At 42.3% G+C, this 14,429-nt stretch overlaps 2 protein-coding genes across 6 annotated transcripts in view; one reads left to right on the forward strand and one right to left on the reverse strand.

The window, feature by feature from the left end:
- Positions 1-9,378: 9,378 nt before the first annotated feature.
- LOC148208225 (uncharacterized) lies at positions 9,379-10,477 on the forward strand. Its single transcript, XM_088120157.1, has one exon. It carries the CDS (start codon positions 9,677-9,679, stop codon positions 10,475-10,477), a length of 801 nt encoding a protein of 266 aa, XP_087976283.1. The 5' UTR covers positions 9,379-9,676.
- A 2,735-nt stretch (positions 10,478-13,212) lies between these two features.
- Positions 13,213-14,429, reverse strand: part of LOC111023964 (uncharacterized) — a 48,415-nt gene continuing 47,198 nt past the window's right edge. For 4 of the 5 annotated variants that reach the window (XM_088119592.1, XM_088119591.1, XM_088119593.1 and 1 more), the window contains one exon: positions 13,213-13,668. In XM_088119592.1, coding sequence (XP_087975718.1) covers positions 13,514-13,668 — 155 coding nt within the window. In that variant the 3' untranslated portion in view covers positions 13,213-13,513. The remainder of the gene's footprint in view (positions 13,669-14,429) is intronic. The other variant, XM_088119595.1, reaches the window with a different exon arrangement.

Raw genomic sequence — 14,429 nt, forward strand, 5'->3', positions numbered from 1 at the left:
ATATAGCATATATAACTTGCAGCAAATGCATGCAATTTCCATCCATTTCATCGCAACACGTGGCATCCTTAAAGCCATATCACACCGAAGTCGCGCCCAATGACTGTGACTTTCATAAAATCGCAGTCATTGGCTGCGATTTTGGCATGCAAACTGCTATTTTCCCTAAAATCGCAGTCATTAAATCGATTTACCTGAAATCGCATCCAATGGCTGCGATTTCACTACTCTAATTTTGAAAATACTTTCAAACCTTCATTATTTGTGTCATTTGTTTTTTAAAAAACATTATTTAAAAAAAATCCTTAAAATTTTAATGTTTGTGAAAACCATTTTTCTTTTGTCATTCCCAACATTTTCAACATTGGTTCATTTTAATCCATGTACTTTCGAAATGTTCGTTTTTTACATATACTTCTAAAAAAGGACCATTTTGGTCCATATTAACAAAATTTTAACACAAACTTTTCACATAGAAGCTCTTTAATATAAAGTCGTTGTTATATATATATATAGTATTGTATCATGCTAAAATGGTGACAATGAGATTAAAGTAACTTGAATGAAACAAAATAAAAGGACTAAAATTGTCATTTTTTTTTTAAAAAAGGAAAAAATTAACCTTTTTGAACATGGATTTAATTGAAACAAAGATGAAAATAATTGAATTAAAATGAATATTTTGAACATACAGAAATCAAAATGAATTAAAAGTGAAAGCTCAACCACTTAAATAATATTTTTTTTTTTCAATTTTAGGTTTATTTTGAAAATATTTTTAAAATGTAAATACGAAAAAGTTTTACATGATGAAATTGATATATATATATATATATATAGAAGATGAAATTGATATTAAATTTTTGAAAACTTAAAACTAAAAATGAAATAATTATACGTTATTTTATATTATATTGTTTAAATAGTCAGGTGAGGTTGATTTGATTGGTTTATTTTGTAAGAGCAAGAAATGAGTTGAGCAAACGTGCTTCTCCGCCGCCACCTCCGAGCAATGGCGGCGGTGGTCAAACCAATTAAGACATGACTATTGTTTATGCAAAGATGTGCACAACCGTGTGTTCCTGGTTGTAGCTCGAACCCGGCCTCCGGACCGACTTGACCACTTGGGCGGACCTGCACAAAAAGGTGAGCACTCCGACGATCAAGTCAGTATAGGTCGGATTCCAAGTCTAGTTCGAGGCCAGAAATCATCGTACCTGATCGGGGAGTGAGGTCCCCTACTTATGGGTGGTGGTCCCGCTAATCTAGCGACTGTTACATTCGGTAATCTCGGGACCGTCGGTTACATCCGGTAATCTCGGGACCGACGGTTACGCCCGATAATCACGCCGCAGACAGTTGCGCATCTCGGCCCATACCGAGCTCCCCGGTGGGTCGGACCTGGGCCAGGCTCACCTCGGCCCTCACACTTGGCATTTGTCGGCGTTGGTGGCGGCCATCTCGGCCTTCCGAGCTGGGCATGATTCATGAGTCATCTTGGAGCACCAATAGGGGTCTTCCACGTGTCCAGAGTATTCCCTTCCCCAAACATTGGCCCCCTCTCTGCCTGGTCCGATCTCGACCTGGCAGAGAAGTTCATTCGACTTGCTTTGGACACGTGGCGACTTCCTATTCGTGGGAAAATACAACCGTCGCGGAAGATTTATCGTCGGAATATTCAGATATTCCGACGCTTCGGATCTCAGAGAGGATCCCAGCCGCTCGTTGATTACACGTGTACGGTGGGGACATTCTTCCGACGGGCTATAAATGCCCCCAATCCTTCAGATCATACCTTACGTTCCTTGAATTCTTGAAGTTCGATCTGAAGGCAGCTCGAACCCTTGGTAGGTCGGTCTCTTCCCTCTCTCTTTCGAACATAATTGCCATGTCGTCCTCTATTAGCAGCAACCTAGGATCCGATTTAGCTCGTAGGTTAGAGTCCGAGCTCGAGGAGATAGAAAACTTTAGAATCTCCGATGACGGGGAGGATAGCGACGCCTCCACTTCAGGTCAGGGTTTGGAATACCCTTCTAGGATACCTGAGCACTATCTCGGATCCCTTCGTAGGGGGTTCGCTATCCCTGAGAACATCCTCCTCAGGCTTCCGGAGGAGGGGGAGAGAGCTGACCATCCTCCAGAGGGATGGGTCACTCTCTACTTCAAAATGTTTGAGTACGGCCTCAGACTTCCCCTTCACCCTTGTCCAAGAATTTCTCTTCCGGACTGGGCTGGCTCCGGCTCAAGTGGCCCCCAATGGGTGGGGTGTCATTTTCGCTTTGGCCATCCTCTTTTGGCTTCGAGCTCGGGATAGTGAGGAGGCCGAGCTGTTGGACGTAGACCAGCTCCTCGCGTGCTTCGAGGGGAAAAGGATAGCTAAGAAGCCTGGTCGGTTCTATATGTGCGCAAGGAAAGGCACAGGCGGTATAGTTAAGGGGCCGACCTCCATCAAGGGATGGGTGAGGAAGTGGTTCTACGATTCGGGAGAATGGCTCGCAAAGGACGAGTCAGGTCGTTCCTTTTTTGACGTCCCCACTAGGTTTGGGAACCTAGGTACGGAGTAGTTCTTACTTTTCGTAATTTTCTCCTGTCATTCAGGTCTAACTCGGATTTTGTCTTCGTGCAGTTTCAATCCGACCAGTCCCCGAGCTTACGTAGGCCTCCTTCGATACTCTGAAATACTACAAGGAGCGCTTTCCGAGGGGTAGGAAGGTCGGAACCCTGGTGACTGACGAACTGCTGCTTGAGTCCGGGCTGCTAGATTACAACCCTGCAGTTCGTCCCATCGAATCCTCAAGGCCGAACTCTGAACTTGGTATGCCGAACTTGCCTTCCCCCTTTTTCCTCTAACCTTGTGTTGACCCTTGTTTTTATCTTGTAGCCATGGTTTGCGGATTTGCAAGCGGCGTGAAGCGCAAGTCTAAGGGCCGAGCCCATGCTCATGAGGCTGCCCAGAGTTCGAAACCTCCCACCCCTGCCGTGGTAGGGCCTGCCTCGGAAGATCCAGCCCCGGTGATCGAGCTGGAGTCTTATGGGGGTCCCTCGAGGGAGAAGCGCCCCAGGGGTCAGACCGAGGCGGTGGACGCCCAGACCGAGGCGGCGGACGCCCAGACCGAGGCGGCGGACGCCCCGCCTTTGAGAGAGGAGGCGAGGGAGGAAGCCCCTTTAAAGCGAAGAAGGAAGAAAAAGAAGGCGATCTCTCCCTCGGAGGTCGGAGCTTGCAGGGTCTTGCCTGCAGGTTGGGCTGATCGGGTGGACGATCCTGCGGTCAGGATGGGCGGGACGTCCGATGTGACGGCGCGGTTCAGAATTGAGCCGTCAAGTCTCGGGGTGAGGGAGCAGGTGACCTGCATCTCAGCTGCGAGTTTGGACCGCTGCCTAAGGAGGGCGTCCAAATTTGTGAGCGCCCCTGGGTCCGTTCTGCAGAGGACCATTGACTACGCCGCCGAGGTAAGATTAGTGCCCCATTTTTTGCTTTATTTCGCCCAACAGGTAGTTCGATCTAACTTTTTCCTTGTACCATTTCTCAGGCGTTTGTTGCTTCCATTCAATCGGCTCTGGTTATAAAGGCCGAGCTGGATGGGAGGGAAGCTTTGGCAGCGAGGGAGAAAGAGGAGTTCTCCGCTGCCTTGGAGGCTGCTTCCTCCACCATAAAGGATGAGCTGCTGAAGGCTCACTCCGAGGTGGAGACTTTGAAGGCCGAGGTGGAGTCTCAGGCCGAGCTACTGAAGAAGGAGGAGGACAGGTGCAAGGCTCAACTCCGAGCTGCCCACGCCATCACCAGGGGCTTGGAGAGGGAGAAGTTCCAGCTCCTGAAGGAGAAGGACGACATGCTCCAGGCGCTCGAAGCGAAGGATAAGGAGTTGGAGCATGCGACTACCGAGCTGGAGACAGCGAAGGAGCGCCTCAGCAATGGAGTCCTGCTGGAGGAATCGTTTAGGCAACATCCTGACTTCGATGGATTTGCCAAAGACTTTTCTGACGCGGGCTTCAAGTTCCTCATGAAGGGCATTGCTTCCGACATGCCCGACCTTCAGATCGATTTCAGTGGTCTGAAAAGGAGGTATGCCGAGAAGTGGGCGTCTGGGCCTAGCGGCACCCCTGGCCCCCAAGCGTTGGTGGATCAGTATGTCAGGGATCTGGACTCTGACTACTCTGATCCCGAAGAGGACCAGGTCTACTCCACTCAGGAGGGCGCTCCCCCAGCAGGCTCTTAGGCGACCATCCTTCACGAGCCTTTTCGCTGTTCTCCCTCCCTTTTCTTTTTGTTTGTAAGTGTCAGGGCAGAGCTGCAAGGTCTATAAGCCTTGGCTCTGCTCTTCATTCAATAAAGAGACTCCCATTCGCTTCTACTTTGTTGTTAGTGACCTCTTTTCTTTGCTTTCCCTTTGAACTGCAGCTAATGTCACCTCGCACCTCTTTACTTTTGAGGTCACGCCTTTAATTAAAATAATTTGAAAGTTTGAGTTTGAATCTCTTAATGTTCAACACATTGCACCAACTCTGGATTTTTAACATTTCACCCTTAACTTAAAAAGGTAAAAGGCTAAAATCCGTAGCTATTCCTCATATCGTTCCTCGTATCCTTAGGCTTCGAAGGGTTGAATTTGAACCAACTGCTGGAATGCGATCGCGTGGGAGTCCGTGGCCCCCATTTAATTTCTGGTCGAACTCGGAAACATGAAATTAAATCATCACATTTATTCCGATCATAATGCTTTTGGAACAGTCGTTACAAATTCATTGAAAACGCTTTTGGCATTTCAAGGATAATAACGCTTCAGGTGTTCCGCGTTCCACGGGTGCGCGAGGACATCTCCTTTCAGATCGGCCAATACATACGTCCCAGGTCGGACTATGCCCTTGATCTAAAATGGGCCTTCCCAGGCCGGATCAAGGGCACCCACATGCGTTTGGACCCTCCTTAAGACCAGATGTCCGACCTGAAAGGCCCGAGGTCGAACGCGGGCATTGTAATGTCTGGCCATCCTGCCCTGATATTCCGCCAGGCGTAGCTGGGCCATTGTTCTTCTTTCTTCCAACAAGTCGAGGTTGAGGAGCAGCTCTTCCTCATTTGTCGAAGGCTCGTAATGCTCTACTCTGTCAGATGGCATGCCGATCTCAACCGGGACTACAGCTTCGGAGCCGAAGGCCAGGGAGAACGGGGTCTCACCCGTCGACCCCCGTTGGGTGGTCCGGTACGACCATAGAACTTCTGGTAGCTCCTCGGCCCACCTGCCTTTCTTGGAGTCTAGTCTAAGTTTGATGCCTCGCTTGATGATCTTGTTGACCGCCTCCACCTGCCCATTTGCTTGCGGATGTGCGGGGGACGAGCTGAGATGACTTATGCCGAGTTTGCTGCAAAAGTCTTTGAACTTGGCGTTGTCAAACTGCTTCCCATTGTCTGTCACTATGGCCTGTGGTATACCAAAGCGACATATGATATTCGTCCATACGAAGGACGTGACCTGCCCCACAAGACCCCAAGGAGCGCAGAAAGTTGGCAAGACGGGCAGCTCGGTTCGTCCATGTCTTGCCAACTTTCTGCGCTCCTTGGGGTCTTGTGGTGAGTTGCCCCTAATGAAGTCCTCGATCGGGTCCATCCATGAGGGTTCTGGAGCGCCGATCTCCATCAGATCTAGCTCTAAGATCGAGGGTTTATCTAGGATCTCGACGGGGACCGACCTGGCCAGGTCGGTCTCGTACGCCGATGCTAACTTGGCCAAGGCGTCAGCATTAGAATTTTCTGCCCGTGGAATCCGGCTTACTTCGTAAGTTCGAAACTGGGCGAGGTATGATCCGACCTTGCCCAAATACTTCTCCATTCAGGTGTCTTTGGCTTGGTATTCGTCCTTGATCTGGCTCACAACCAGCTGGGAGTCACTGAAGACCTTAACACAAGAGGCCCCCAATGCTTGAGCGACTCGCGGGCCGGCAATAAATGCTTCATACTCAGCCTCGTTGTTAGAAGTGCGGAAGCTGAACCTCAAGGCGTACTCAAATCATTCACCCCCTGGTCCGAGCAAGAGGACGCCGGCTCCGCACCCCTTCTCATTGGAGGATCCGTCGACATAGACTGTCCGAGGCAGGTCGGACCCACTCAGCTCGGAAAGTGGTGTGAGCTCGGCTATGAAATCTGCCGCTGCTTGCCCTTTCAACGCAGTTCTGGGTTCGAACTGGATGTCGTACTCACTTAGCTCTATTGCCCACTTCATTAGGCGTCCGGAAGCTTCCGGCTTGTGGAAGATACTCTTAAGAGGCAAGTTAGTGAGCACCACCACCGTATGGGCTTGGAAGTATGGTCTAAGTCGTCGGGCCGAGGTGACCAAAGTGAGAGCCAACTTCTCCATCTGAGGGTATCTAGTCTCGGCTTCGGTCATAGCCTTGCTTGTGTAGTAGACCGGGTTTTGCCGCGCTTCCTCTTGCCTGATTAGGGCCGAGCTGACGGCACTGTCAGACGCTGCTAGGTACAATTGGAGCTTGTCCCCCGGCATAGGCTTGGCAAGCAAGGGTGCCGAACAGAGGTAGTTCTTCAATTGCTGAAACGCTTGCTCGCACTCCGCCGTCCATTCAAACGGCCCTTTCTTTCGTAAGACCTTGAAGAAAGGGAGACACTTGTCCGTTGACCATGAAACAAACCGGTTCAGGGTCGCAATCCTGTCATTGAGGCACTGAAGCTGTTTCAGCATTTTAGGTGCCTCCATCTCGATCACGGCTTTAATCTTTTTGGGGTTGGCCTCGATTCCCCGGTTGTTTACCATGAAGCCAAGGAATTTTCCCAAGGAGACTTCAAAGGCACACTTAGCAGGGTTGAGTACAAGGTTGCATTGCAAGGAGATCCTATAGATTCGAGGACGAATCCTTCTGAAGATGGGGAGGATGATATGAACCAAGAAGCTACCTTTGTTATGCCTCATGGACCGATTACAAGATCGAGAGCTAGGAAACTTCAACGAGCTTTGCTACTTCGTGTCCAAGCGTTCTTGAACTCGACAAGAGAAAAAAAAGGAAGATGTGCAAGAAGTTGGAACTATGCACTTCAATTTGGTGCAAATGCATTTTTAAGTGTTTTTATAGGAAGTCTGTTTCTAACATGCAAGTTTAGGAAGCATGGGTTTACGAAATATTTAATTGTATTAAATAAAGTGTTGTATATTATATTTATTAAAATTTTTTCTTTTAATTATTTACTCTTGTTATTTATTTTAATTGTTGTATATATATATAGTTTTATAATTATTTAAATATTGACTAAATTGAAAATTAAAATTGTTTCTTTGCTTTATGTTATTTCATTATTATTTCTTTTTTAACATTTGTTATTTTAATTTGATTAGCTTGAAAACGAAATATAATCTCTATGTTATTTTAAAATGACTAAATTAAAATTTAAATATCATATATTTATGTTATTTTAATATGATTAAATTTAAAATGAATACTACTTTTGTTACTTTGAATAATAATTAGGTGGAAGTTAATAAACATTTTTCATATCACTAGTTTAAAATTAAATATTGTTTATTTTAGTCGATTTGAAATAAAATATCATTGTTCCAATCATAATTACTTTAAAAAAATACCAACAAAATTAAAACTCTCAAATTGGGTGGAATCTCCAAATAAACATGAAACTAACACAAAAAAACATGTTTTCACACAAAAAAAAATACAGTTACCAAAGAACAAGGAGTTTAAGAGTGGATGGATTTTTAGATAACACAGAATATGATCATAACGCATATTATTGCCTCAATAAATTATGATCAAAAGCAGTGGTATTTAATTTATGGACCACTGTGAATATAGCTAACTTAGTTACGTCAGCTCCGCTAATCACAAAATTACCAACTGATTAGTACCAACTAAACCAAATAATAGAATCAGTAATCGTTACACCTTTAATGTGCAACTTTAGCACCGCTGAAAACCAATGTACAAAGGAGAAAAAACATTTAGTTTGAACTTGAGAGGTAAAAACTGAGAAGCGGAGGTTTAGTAAGCACATCAGCAAGTTCTGCAGCAGCTGGAAGATGACAAATTTATAAGTTATGTTGAAGAACAAGATCCTATACAAAATGCATGTCAATTTTAACATGGTTGGCACGAGAATGAAGAATTGAATTTGCACTTAAGTAGACTGCGCTAAAGTTATCATACCATAAAAGGCAGAGAGATGCGTAGATAAGAATGAAGATGTTGAATCCAAACAAGATAAAAAACATGGGCAACGCTTTTGTACTTGACCTTGGTACTGGAGCTCGAAACAGCTATTTGTTTCTTAAAAGTCCAAGAGATTAAATTACCACCAAATTGTATACAATACTTCGACATAGAGCGATGATCATCAAGGTCATACGCTCAATTTGAGTCAACAAAGTCTCGAAGAGAAAAATCAGAGGGCTTACGAAAGAATATGTCTACCAGTAAATACAACAGAATTCTTGCATACTAGTGATTCATCATGGGAACATGCATAAATTGGGACACCTTGTTTACTACATAAGCAATTTCAGAACGTGTGTCAGTAACATATTGAAGAGCACAAATTATTCTCCTATATAGATGAACAGCTGGAAACGAATCACTCCAAAAAACATAAATTATAGACCCACTGATAATTGGTGTGCTAAAGGCATTGCCTTCATTCATCTTGGTTTTATGCAGGTGGTCTGAAATATAATTTGACTACGATAAAAACAAACCACCCGCCTTTGGGAAGGCCACTTCAATCCCTAAGAAATAACTAAGTTGTCAGATAGTAAAGCAACACGATGATCAATGTCAAAAGATGAACTCCCTGTGATGACATCAACATAAACTAACATAAACTAGTAGGTAAAATAAAACCTAGCAATATCATATCGATATAAGCCAGAAGAGTCAACTTTACAACTAACAAATGATAAGGTATGAAAAAAGAATGTAACTTGTACGTGAGGCTTAGGCCATAAAGAACTTTGTATAACTTTTGCAAATAATATGAGATGAACCTATAGGAATAAAACTAGGGGGTTTCATAATAAAACATCTTCAATTAAGACACCATGTAAAAATCATGGTTAATGCCAACTTGTGTCACCACCCAATTATTTGCTAAAGCCAGAAGGAAGAAGATGCCAATGGTAACAGGCTGCGTTAGAGGTATTAATATTAATTTGTAATTTACCTTCTCCTTATAGGATTAAGTCAACCTTGTATATTTTTCTATATATATAAACTTTAATAATTAGAATACATTACATTGGATTCTCTCCAAACTTAGTCTCTACATGGTATCAGAGCTCTAGGTTTCTTGCCCATTAGGGTTTTGATGCCCATTAGGGTTTTGCGCCATTAGGGTTTTGTGCCCATTAGAGTTTGTTCATTGCTATCCAACACAAATCACCGCCGCCACCGCCGACCACCGCCGCCACCGTTTACTGATTTGCCAGCTGTTTTCCAATTGCTATTCGTGGGTTTCGTCTTGCCATCCTTCGCACCTTCGTCGTCGTGCGCTTCCGTGACCGCCAATTGCCTTCGCCCCTTTGGTTGTCGTGGGGTAGCACTTGGGGTTTATGGTTTCAGAAAACACCTAATTCGGTTTGGTTCCAACCGTTTGATTCATCTGTTTTGTTTAGTTCTGGTGGTTTGGTCTAGTTCTGTCGTTTTGTTCATATAAGTTCGCTTGTTTGTTATGGCTGAGAAGAAATCAATCGTAACTTCTGAGGTGATCCCAATGATATCAAAAATCACAGAACACAAGTTGAATGGATCAAACTATTCTTCATGGAAAATCAATGTTCGTCATTTTTTGCGAAGTATTGATATGGACGATCACATAACTGAGGATCCGCCTGAGGATGAGAGCAAGAAAGCTTGGTTGCGGGATGATGCTCGATTGGTTTTGCAGATCAAGAATTCGATCGAGGGTGACATTATTGGCTTGGTCAATGAATGTGAGTATGTTAAAGAGTTGCTTAAATATTTAGAATTCCTTTATTCTGGAAAAGGAAATGTTAGTCAAATATTTGAAATCTCCAAGCGCTTCTACCAACCTGAGTTTGGTGACCAATCTCTTACAAATTACTTTATGGAACACAAACGAATTTATGCAGAGTTTAATGCATTACTCCCAGATAGTAATGATGCAAAAGTTCGGCTTCCCAAACGCGAACAACTAGAGGTTATCAGTTTTCTTCTTGGTCTTCCACCTAGATTTGATGTGGCCAAAGACCAATTACTCTCTGGTTCGGAAATTCCAGCTTTAGAGGAGGCATACACTCGAGTACTTCGAGTTGTGAAGTCACAACCCGTCTTGTCATCTCAGTTTAATAGTGCTTTAGTTGGACGTAGTACAAATGTAAATAGAGGTAATACCTACCAAGAGAATTCCACGACTTCAAACGCTCAACGTTCTAGTGCTCCAAAATCAAATTTAGGAGATATTATTCGTCTGCCCATGTTGAATCTACTCCTGATAATGCTGGCAAGTTAGTTACAATTCCTGCGGAAGAATTTGCTAAGTTTTATCGTCTTAGTTTGTATCATAGAGTCGATAAACGAGCTACTACATTTTTTGAATTAGTTCATTATGATGTTTGGGTCTGTGTCCTATTGAGTCCAAAAGTGGGTTTCGGTACTTTGTTACCTTTGTCGATGATTTTTTCCGTGTAACTTGGTTATATTTAATGAAACATCGTTCTGAGTTACTTTCTCATTTTCATAACTTTCATGCTGAAATTCGAACTCAATTTGGTGGCTCTCTTAAAGTTCTACGAAGTGATAACGCTAAAGAATATTTTTCTGGAGCTCTTGGCTCTTATTTGAGTGAATATGGTATTCTTCACCAATTCTCTTGTGTCGATACTCCGTCTCAAAATAGAGTTGCAGAAAGAAAAAATAGACATCTTCTCGAAACAGCAAGGGCCTTAATGTTTCAAATGCATGTTCCAAAATATTTTTGGGCCGATGCTATTTCGACGGCTTGCTTCCTGATTAATCGCATGCCTTCATTAGTTCTTAAGGGTGAGATACCTTATCGTACTCTATGTCCTATGCAACCTTTATTTCCTATTAAACCTAAAATATTTGGTTGCACCTGTTTTGTTCGTGATGTTCGCCCTCAGCTCACCAAATTGGACCCCAAGTCCTTGAAATGCATTTTCCTTGGTTATTCTCGTGTTCAAAAAGGGTATCGATGTTATTGTCCTGATCTCAATAGATATCTTGTCTCTCCTGACGTTACATTCTTTGAAAATACTCTTTTTTCATCATCTTTGAGTACCAGTCAGGGGGAGAGTTTACAAGAAGATGATGACTTTCTTGTATATTTCATTGTCTCTCCTTCCACTAAAGAGCTTCCTAGCAATACATCTTCCTATGTGCCTGATCCTTCTCTTCCCACCATTACTCAAGTTTATTCTCGTCGGCAACCTCCTACGGACTCATGCCCTATACCAGCAGCTTCTTTGCACGAGGATCCAGGAACAAGTGATGACCTTCCAATGGCTCTTAGAAAAGGTAAGCGTAAATGTAATTATCCTGTTTCTTCTTGTGTCTCATATAACCATTTGTCCTCACCTACTTGTTCGTTTCTCGCATCCCTGGAGTATGTATCTGTTCCTAAAATTGTTCATGAAGCTTTGTCTCATCCTGGTTAGCGGGCTGCTATGTTGGAGGAAATGACTACCTTAGATGACAACGGTACTTGGGATTTAGTGTCTCTTCCTACAGGAAAAAAACCTATCGGTTGTAAATGGGTGTTTGCCGTTAAAGTTCATCCTGATGGATCCATTGCCCATTTGAAAGCTCGCCTTGTTGCTAAAGGATATGCGCAGACTTACGGAATTGATTATAGTGATACTTTTTCTCCTGTTGCTAAATCGACTTCTGTTAGGTTATTCATTTCCTTGGCATCTATTCACCATTGGCCGTTACATCAACTTGATATTAAAAATGCCTTCCTCCATGGTGATCTTCAAGAGGAAGTGTATATGGAGCAAACACCAGGTTTTGTTGCTCAGGGGGAGAATGGAAAGGTATGTCGTCTTCGTAAATCCTTATATGGGTTGAAACAAAGTCCAAGAGCATGGTTTGGAAAATTCAGTCAGGTGGTTGAGAACTTTGAATGAAGAATAGTAAGTCTGACCATTCTGTCTTCTATAAACAAACTGAATCTGGTGTTATTTTACTGGTTGTATATGTTGATGATATTGTGATTATTGGTAATAATTCATCAGGCATCGTATCACTCAAAACTTTCCTTCATAGTCAATTTCTTACGAAGGATTTGGGAGTGCTGAAATATTTCTTAGAAATTGAGGTAATAAGGAGCAAGAAGGGGATTCTCTTATCACAGAGGAAATATGTACTTGACCTGTTAACTGAAACAGGAAAGTTAGCTGCTAAGCCACGTAGTACCCCAATGATACCTAATTTACAACTTACAAAAGAAGAGTTGTTGAAAGATCCTGAGAAGTATAGGAGATTAGTAGGAAAGCTGAATTTATCTTACGGTTACGAGGCCAGGGATAGCTTATCCAATCAGTATTATGAGTCAGTTTATGAGTTCTCCTACGACTGACCATTGGATCGCATTGGAACATATTCTATGTTATTTGAAAGGTGCTCTGGACGTGGTTTGTTATATAAAGATCATGGTAATCTTAATATTGAATGTTTTTCAGATGTTGATTGGGCAGGTTCTAAGGAAGATAGAAGATCAACCTCAGGATATTGTGTATTTATCGGAGGTAATTTAGTTTCTTGGAAAAGTAAGAAACAAAACGTGATGTCGCATTCGAGTGCTAAATCAGAATACAGAGCTATGACACAGTCGGTGTGTGAATTAGTATGGATACATCAACTTCTGATTGAATTGGGATTTGACATCACCACTCAAATGAAACTTTGGTGTGATAATGAAGCAGCTCTTCATATTGCATCTAATCCAGTATTTCATGAACGAACCAAACACATTGAAGTTGATTGTTATTATGTACGTGAGAAAATACAGCAAGGATTGGTGGCTACAGGGTATGTGAAGACTAGAGAGCAGCTAGGAGATATCTTTATTAAAGCATTAAACGGAGCACGAATAGATTATGTCTAACAAGTTGGACATGATTAACATAGATGCACCAACTTGAGGGGGGAGTGTTAGAGTATATATTAGTATATTTTATATTATTGTATTAATATTAATTTGTCATTTACCTTATCCTTATAGGATTAAGTCAACCTTGTATATTTGTCTATATATATAAACTTTAATAATGAGAATACATTACATTGGATTCTCTCCAACATTAGTCTCTACAGGCTGAATGTCTCAGTGAAATTAATATCGACAGTTTGATGAAATCCTTGGGCCAGAAGTCTAGCCTTAAACCGAGCAATCGAGCCATCTTAGTTTTTAAATAAATACTATGTCACTAATTGATAAATTAATAAAAATGATTATCATAATCAACCATTTAACAAAACAAAAATATAGGGCACTAATTAACATCATATATCCCCCCAAAAAAGGCTAGCAATCATCATGGTCAGAGTCATTGGTATCATCACTGTCTTGCTCATATATTTGATATTCTTCCTCGCTACCATCTGCATCTTCTTCGAAGGATGGAAAGGTACCGAAGAGCTCTTGCAGATGCGTTCTTGAAACATCATCCATGTTTACATCTGGAAGTCCATCATGTCAGTATGCCATTCAAAAAGTGAAATAAAATAGAGAAATTCATACAATAATAAGAACAACCATCATATTTTAAGGATTGATCGATTCTTTCAAAACAAGTGTGGATCGGATGCAACTTATCAACTATAAGCTAGCAACATGGCAGGGGCACACCTTTTGTAAAAGTAATAATATGAATTTACAACTAAACAAAATTACTAATTATCTGGAGACTTTCCCCTGCTTTTCAAACACACACAAGGAAACTGATGACGCTAACTGTCAAATATGAGCTTCTCTTTTCAGCCAAATTTAAACCTTCTATGCAAGTCTAACCTTGCCAAGAAATTCACCTTTCCACAATACTTAGTTTTCTAGAAATGAGATTTCTTTCATAATAAAGAAGCAACCAATCATTCATAAGTCAACTTAAGCTTAGTTCAACTAGTTGAGGCACCTATATCTGACTAAAAAGTTGTGAGTTCGAATCCTCACTCCTACGCGTTGTATTAAAAAATAAATCATAAGGGATTTAGCAAGAAATCCAACTTCTTAAGTGACCAAAATCTTATCTGCCCTACTAATCGAAATCCCTCCCACAATCAACTGTAAAAGCCCACCAAGTTCACCCAAAAGGTTTCTTCTTACAATAACGTGATCTTGGGAAAATCTTCCTTCCAAGCTTCGCAAAACAATGTTCTCCAACCCAAAAGTTCAAAAAAGTCAAGGCCAAAGATTGGTTGCCAAACAAATATCATTCCAAGAA

Source organism: Momordica charantia (genome assembly GCF_013281855.1).
Source record: "Momordica charantia cultivar OHB3-1 chromosome 11 unlocalized genomic scaffold, Mcharantia_2.0 BLBB01000011.1, whole genome shotgun sequence".
In the NCBI taxonomy this organism is placed as follows: domain Eukaryota; kingdom Viridiplantae; phylum Streptophyta; class Magnoliopsida; order Cucurbitales; family Cucurbitaceae; genus Momordica; species Momordica charantia.